This window comes from Tenebrio molitor, chromosome 1, assembly GCF_963966145.1.
Source record: "Tenebrio molitor chromosome 1, icTenMoli1.1, whole genome shotgun sequence".
NCBI lineage: Eukaryota > Metazoa > Arthropoda > Insecta > Coleoptera > Tenebrionidae > Tenebrio > Tenebrio molitor.
In genome coordinates, this window is record NC_091046.1 from 18,003,343 (window position 1) to 18,011,683 (window position 8,341).

At 32.7% G+C, this 8,341-nt stretch overlaps 1 protein-coding gene across 1 annotated transcript; it reads left to right on the forward strand.

The window, feature by feature from the left end:
* The first annotated feature begins 7,458 nt into the window (after positions 1–7,458).
* On the forward strand, positions 7,459–8,030 carry LOC138131837 (cuticle protein 65-like). The gene is made up of 2 exons (XM_069049082.1): positions 7,459–7,617; positions 7,672–8,030. The coding sequence occupies exons 1-2, from the start codon at positions 7,606–7,608 to the stop codon at positions 7,921–7,923; spliced, it is 264 nt and encodes an 87-aa protein (XP_068905183.1). The 5' UTR covers positions 7,459–7,605; the 3' UTR covers positions 7,924–8,030.
* The last annotated feature ends 311 nt before the right edge of the window (positions 8,031–8,341 follow it).

Here is an 8,341-nt window from a genome sequence, read left to right on the forward strand (position 1 = left end):
GCCTTTTGGTTTGTGGTAGGTGTGTCCGTCACGGTCAGCTGGTGCACTTCGTGAAAGTAGAACAAGTGCACTTAGAATTAAGTATACCAAAACTGTCTGTCTCTATAGGTGATATATCTGATGTGACGTAACACTATTACCGGTGTATGGACATCGACCGACCACTGCAACAATTTGCATTCATTCTTTGTCTTATAACGTTACCATTTTCACTAACCCACGCTCTACATTAAACATTCGGTTAATCGTTTTAACTATAAATTAATTTAAACTATAAGATACAATCTAGATTTAAAAAGAAAAACTACTTTAAAGTGTTGTAAAAAATATTTTACATCAAGGAACTCTTTAATTAATACTTAAAATGTGAATTTTATAATAGAAAGCAGTGTATATGCTGTTAAGATTATCATACGTCCGCAAATAATTTTAATTGAATTGAAACTAGTCTATTGTGATGAGTAAGATAGCATCTTTCAAGCAAACTTTTTGTATTTAATCGTACAAATAAATTTCAGAAGGATTTTGCTTTATTTAAGGAGTACATTGAGAATTAGAGAATGTAAAATCAACTGCTGATAGAATATTTCAAATTGTACATTAATTATTCATATTTCTATATTGTGTAGTTCAATATCAATTGTGATGCATATTTTGCTAATTGCTACATGTTATTTACGAACAGACAAAATCGTCCATATAATAAATTACTTTTCTTATTAATTTTTATATGAGATCTTACCATCATGTATTAATATTTTTATTGGTATGAATGGCTATTGAGATAGAAAGTTGAATTAGTAGCTTTTACAGCAAAAACGCAAACCCCCTCAAATCGGCAAGATGTTGTCCTTGCTACACTTATTCTGTGTCGAGTTTTGTGTATATGAAAAAATTGAACGTATTTTATAATTGGAGGTTGCCCATTATTACCATGACTCACTAACACAAAATGAGAACTCGTACCTCTCGCTGTGATTATTAAAAGGAAAAATCTATTTATTAAGCTGTGCCCGAAGAATACAAGAAACAGAATATTCTTATGTTTGTATAGGATTCTCAATGCCTTTATTGTTTAAATTAATGACCAATAGCCATAATGACAGTAGTTCCTTCTAACGTTAAACTTTTCTTTAAAATCTTATGTTGTTCTTGGCAATATTTTGATTTTTCTGCCTGGTGATGGGTACGTAGAACAACGCTATGAAAACGTAGCCTGCGGTGTAAAAATGGATTTAATTACGCTGCTCAACAATCAAAATGTTTCCTGGGTGCAATAAGCTAATGTAGGTTAATAAGTAGCTGTATACAGTGCGTTTTTTTAACTGTTGCCATAGGTAAAATGTATACCCCCTGTTAACTTTTGTTCTGATGAAAATATTCAAACAATTTTTGGAACAAAGTTGCAAGATTTTTTAAACTGTCGGATAGATTACAGTTCAATATCCTAAGCTGTCGAAAAATTGTGAAAAAAATATTTTGGTAAAAGTGTTTTCTTGCCATTATCATTTTTAGCAGGCTGAAATGTTAGCTGAATTTTGTTTAAAAAATAAATAGCTAGACCTACTAAAGGCTATGATTAAAATAAATAATAAATTAAAATAAGTATAAAACCTCATTTTTGTTCCCATGTACCTACTACGTTTTTGTCAAATTATTTACCTTCATTAATTTCAACTTTGAAGAGTAAAATTAGTCAAGTAAACAGCTTGTCGTTCAAACAGTAGGCATTACATGGTTTTATTAATGATTTATTACTAAAATAAAAATTAGCACCAAATTTGCAGTGGATCATAAGTTAACAGAGGGTATAATTTTTACTATGCAATTTCCTATGGCAACAGTTAAAAAAAACGCACTGTATAAATATATTCGTATGAAGAAAAATATTTTTAAAATTCGAAATTCACAAAATAATAATAATAAATCATAAGTTTTTAATTTGTTGGAGCAAATTTAGGGCGTTTTCAGTAAGTAGATGAAGTTCGGAGAAACCTTGTTGGAATTTAGTAAAGGGACATTCTTCCACAATGTGTTGGGTGATTTCTTTTTCTGCACCGAATTCACAAGAGGGGTTTTCACGAATGTTCCAAAGAAACAGCATATTATTGCATTTGCCACGGCCGGTTCTGAAGCGATTTAATTTACACCAGATTTTCCTGTATAGGTTAAATCCAGGAACTTGCTTTGTAGGATCCTCAATTAAATTTTTATTAAAAATATCTATGTCTTGCCAGGCTGTTTTCCAATAATCAGATTTGGAAAATGGTTGCGTGAGAAATTCTTCTTTCCAAAGTGGTTTACGTGATTTTAATTTATAGAGTGGTCAATTTGCCTTGTGCTATGTTTGGTGAATTTTCAAATGCGTTTTGTGATGTATTTTCTTCTAATATGTACGGAATAATGTGTGGTAAGACATGTAGCCATGATGTTGAAGTAGATTTTAAAGTCTCCGTTATTATTCGAAGTGTGGTATTAAATTATTGAGCATCTATTTTGTCCACGTGTGTACTGTCCTTCCAGACAGGACAACAATATTCTGCCATAGAATACACCAGAGAGTATAGGATAGAGGAGAAGCAACCCATAAGAGCCAATGTTAAATTATAATATACGAGTTTCAGCGCCTCTAGTGTGAGACTCTTAAAAATAATGAATAAACTGTTCCTCCCGCTCCCCGTTTCCCCTTAGCAGCCTACGAACTGAATAGTTAGGAGTCTGAAACACCAGAGGTCGTCACTTACACTTATATTTCTGCTTCCCCTCTATCCTACAGTGACTCTATAAGAATAAAGCCACTGTACTCTATCCTATACTCTCTGGAATACACTAGAGCTAGTCTAACGTCAAATCGTCTAACAGTTCGTTCTCTACATTTTCAAAATATCTGATGTTGCTAAGCCATTACCAGGTTGTCAGCATAGATGCATTTCCGGGAATCTGTTGGGGGTGTGAACTACAAATACAGACTAATTCACATAACTTTCACATACCTTTATTTACTATGAAATCTGGACACTCCTGGCACTTGACAATTCTTTTTTGTATAATTCTCAAATATTTTTTGTTAATTAAAATGTGTTCCAATAACGAAAGGATCGATGTGATATTGATATGTGGTGAGTGTCAGTTTAATAAATTTAAAAAAATATTTTCGATTACTGCCATTTTAAAATTTTTATAATTGAAACTTTTGTGAGGGATGTCCAAACCTACAAAAGTTTAAAATTATTCATTTTTTTGAATCAAGTTATGAATGAAAAACGCACGTCAGGGTCAGAAAGTTATGCGAATCAGTCTGTATAATATGTATTAGTGAAATGTAATAATTATTAGCTGTAGTTTCAAAGATACAGCATACTCGTATATCACACTCACAATCCGTAGATACCTACAATTTTGCTCTTTGTATGAGATTATACCGGGTGATCAAGAAGGACTGTTTAAGTTGGCAGTACAATTAAGAAATTTTTTTAATTCGGTTATTTATAACACTGCAACCGGATATGTTTTGTTGGTTTATTTGACAAATATCTGATGTAGGTATAGCATTAACAACAGTAAGCCATCAACAACCGAAAGTTACTCCTGTTATACGATTTAAAATACAATTCAGTGTTACCAACTTAAACAGTCCTTCTTGATCACCCCGTATTTACATATGTATATACAGGGTGATTCAAGTTTTACCGCCCTAGCGAAAACACCCACTTCTAATCGATTTAAAATCCTCAAAAAATTCAGGAATGATTGCGAATCACTGTAGAACATTCTGTAAAAATTTAAGCTTTTTTAATGAAACAGGTAAATATTTCGTTTTAATTCAATAACCGCTAAATTAATTTACATAATTTTTCGATGAGAGTCCTTTCAAACATTTAGGAAAAATTTGGTGGCAGTGAAATCACGAAAACATCACCGGTTTCCGAAATAAATGGAATTTGATATTAAAGTCCAAGATTTATCTATGATTTATTATTAAATTCGGCGGTCACTTCCACAAAAGAGGTTGACATGGCTTGTGTATGGTACCTTTAGGGACTTAAGAATTACTAAAAAAGTTGTCAACAGATGTCTACCCAACAATTTTCTTTTGATGACAATTTCATAAATGTGTTCTTTGAATTAATTGTCAATTACGAGCGTGCACGAAAAAAAATTTTTTTGGATCAAAATCGATTTTTTAAATTTTATGGTTCTGAATGAAGTGATACGGGAAAATTGATTGCACACATTTGAAACCTTATATGAAGAGAATGTAACCCCAACGTTTCATAATTTTTTTTACTAATTTTTTAATAGAGTTTATCGTGCAGGCGGTAAAACTTGAATCACCCTGTACAGGGGTATAATACCTATATCTATACATATGGAAATATAATCATCCCATACAAAGAGCAAAATTGTAGGTATCTAGGTAGGTAGGTCCTAATTCTAGATCATTATAAATGATTGTCCCATCGCAGTTGACGTTGAGAACCCACACAAATTTTGGATGTGCCGGCAACCTCGCAACGTTAGACAAACTAGTAAACAGATTCCCACTACCGCCGGTAGCGCCACCTGTCAGCGATACTAGTCTCACTCATGTTACGAGGCTTGCGGCACATTCCCCTACAACACCAACGGCTTCTGCGATGGGACAGTCATTTATATTGACCCTACATTATAAGTACTGTGATATTAAAAAATATTTTGGTCAAAGATGGTCATGGATTGGAAAACGCCCGTCCCAACTTATTTCGTGTGACGATTTCTTCGGTACGAACGATTGGCCTACCAGCACCTTTTTTATGAGTCACAGAGCTTCGCGAAACACACCAATACAATTTGTAAGGCATGCATAAAAAATCCTTCAGCATTACTGCAAAGTATGGGAAGTGCTCTCGAAAATTGATTTTGACATTAATCGACAGAAATGCACGATATAGCTTCGACAATAAGTATTTGAAATCCATGACCACCTTTGACCAAGATAATTTTTGATATCCCGGTATTATACATTGCTTATTATACATATTATGAAAGGCGAATACTCCTTCCCTGGAATAAAAAGTGTCCAGAATAATTCATTTGTTTATGTCTTTTGCATATAATACAAAGTTGGAACTTCTAAAAAATGTTGTCAAGACTAAAAAGGGAAAATTTCACCTTTCGACCACTTCGAAATTAAATTCTCACGGGTTAGTAATGCCAGAATAATAGTATATTATGATACAAGTTTATAGGGAAGCCTTTAAAGCACGCGCGACGAGTTTTAACGTCGCAAGTGCTTTAAATAGTAGTTTATTTGACGAGTTGGCCTTTTTTTGGCACGCATGGGCCATTTTAAAACGCGAGTGAAACGAGCGTTTTAAAGGCCTACGTGTGCCAAAAAAGTCCCAATTTACACAAGAAAAATTAAAATTCGCACGCATTTTAGTGTCTAAAACAGAGATTATGATTCAGGTATAATGAAAACGTTCTTATTTTGAAAATTCTACGTTACGGAAATTCATAAAAATATGACACCCCTTACATTCTAAACTTGAGTTAATTATTTTTTTACATTTTTCTAAGCTTTGAAAAGTTAAAATATTTAAAAAATTATAAATAGAAATTGATAAATTAGTTTCATTATTGGACAAACTGAAAATGATGTTTTAAAATTATTATTACTTGATACCACTGCATTAAAATTTGTTATTGGACTTCATAAACTAGTTGCTATGATATTTGCAGTCAGTTTTAAAATTATTATTCAACGGGATAGATAATGAATTCTGTTATTCAATGAAAACCACTTTAATAATTACAGTATTATCTAATTATTCTTAGGTATCTCTTATGTATTTCTTATGTCTTATGTCCATTGTGAATAAGCACTAAAGTAAACATAAAACGATATAGATTTATGCAATTATAACCTGCGAGAAAGAGATGAATTCGTCACCAAGGTAATTAGAGTCATGATTAAATTTAATGAGGGTGTCGTGATACGGCCCATTGTCCCAAATACTTTCAATGATATGGCATAGGTTTAAAAATGATCAAAATTGGTTGAACAACAAAAGTTTCCGCGAAAAATCGATTTTCAACTCAACTTCAACAATACCTTTGTAGAGTTACCTCGAAGGAAGTTTTTTTATGCGAAATTGTGACGTTATTTTCAGTAAATCTACCCAAATCCGAAAGTTGTGAGAAATTTTGTATAGCTATGTTGCTTAGGGTTTTCAATACTGTTCGGTTTTAGGCATGAAATTAGGTAAATCGCACCGGAAATGTTACAAAACATAAGGAATGCATGTTACTACAGATTTGCAATTTGCCAAAAAAGAAACGGTGTCCATTTTGAACATTTGAACATTTGTTGCATTAATAGTCTTCAACTTGTAAAACGGGTTTTTATTTTTTAGCACGTAGGCTTTGAAAATATTCAGCAAACAAATAGTGCGTTGTACTCCTTGCTGAGCAACCTTTCAAACGAGGTGTCACTTGGCATACCCTTTCATTTGAAAAAAAAAGTTAGGGGTGGTTGCGAACTTCCGGAAGCAGATACGCAAAAACCATATACGCCAAAATGTGGGCAAGGAAAAACAAAAATCGACCTGTTTCGGTATTTTTTACAAAAATTACCTATGTCCAAGTTATGAATTTTATTCCAGGAAAGTTTCCACACTGTATACATAAGTATTGTGATATAATGTGTATAACCCAATCATCCTCACTTATCTTCCGAGTTAACCTAACATTTTTGCTAAAAGCGGTAAAAGTCATTGTATTTTATCAGATTGAACTGCTATTTATGTTATCTTGCTTTAATTTTATTGCAAATTAAAAGCACGTAAGATTTACTTAAAATGTTAATAAGAGTGTCGTTCGCAAACCCAACGAAGCGTTACAACGACTGCAATAGTGTATCGAAAAATTCCCAAACTAGTTTATAGCAAAACTCATGCATAGAAAGCGTTCCGGAACATTTTTTTCTTAAACCCTGATAATCATATTATTACATTGGTAACTACACAATTACTCAACTGAGATCTAAATATATCTGTTGTAACTATTTTCAAAATTGCGTTAGATTTTTTTTTTTACTTTTTATGTTGAAATTGAAATGAAACTGAATAAAAAAAACTCTATCACGGAGCATATGTGCTAATTAGACACCATTGCAAAAGATCAAATAACTTTTTTGTCGCTTCTAATATTACAGATTAAAAAAATGCATTTTAAGATCTCATTAGGTACTCTCATTTCAAGTTTACAATTGTTTTTGGAAAATTGTATTCAGTAAAATAAGTAGAACTATGTGTAGTGTCATTAGAATGGGGTTATTACGGTTTTACTTTTGTGTAATTTCATCTGACAATTTTATCAACAGGTTGGATATCGTTTATTCACTCTTATGTAATGGGTTCAAAGCAATGTAACAATGATGTAGACCATAAAGCGGCTTTAGACTGCGATACAATCTTATTTATTATTTTGGTTTTAAAATAACTGAAAGGAGCCCTTGCCCTAGATTGGGGTACAGTGGGGCAGTAGCTTAGTATAAAATAGACACAAACTCTCAAACAAACCATTCGAAGTCTCGAGTACAACAAACAACAACCAATCACAAAAATGTTCAAATTAGTGAGTAATACAAAAAATGTGTAAAAACTGAATATTTTAACTGTCGTTTTACAGGTCGTCCTTGCCATGCTCGTCTGCGCTGCCAGCGCTGGAATCATTGCCGGAGGATTAGGCCATGGTGCTGTTGTAGCTGCTCCTGTAGCTGTGGCTCACGCTCCCCTGGCTACTTCCTACCAAAACTCCAACCAAATTAGCTTGCACCCAACTGCCGTCGTGGCAACTCACGCCGTCGCCGCTCCAGTTGCTGTCGCTCATGCCGCTCCCGTAGCTGTCGGTTTTGGTCTTGGCCATGGTCTCCTTCATTAGGATCCCAAACAATGAAGAGATGAGCAGCGTTGTATAAGAACTAAAATTCTATAAATTTTTTATTTATTACTTTTGGGTATGCTTTGAAAATAAATGTATGTAATTAATTATACCTTTCTTTTTATCTTATTTTTAAATCTCTGCGGAATTTTTTTATAAAAAAAAATTGCGTTAATTCTAATTTAAAATGTGGTCGAATATTAATTCAATGGTATACATTGATTTTATCGGTATGACAATAGTTTAATGTACCCAAATTTAAATTAAATACTTGCAGAATAATTTTCATCTTAAATCAAAAATGATATGAATAAATTAAATTGACAAGCTTTCAACATTATCACAGTGAAATTATTGAAATTATCTTTAAGGTGTTATTTTAAGTAAAAAATTGGAAATAGGAGAATGTTTTCCAAGA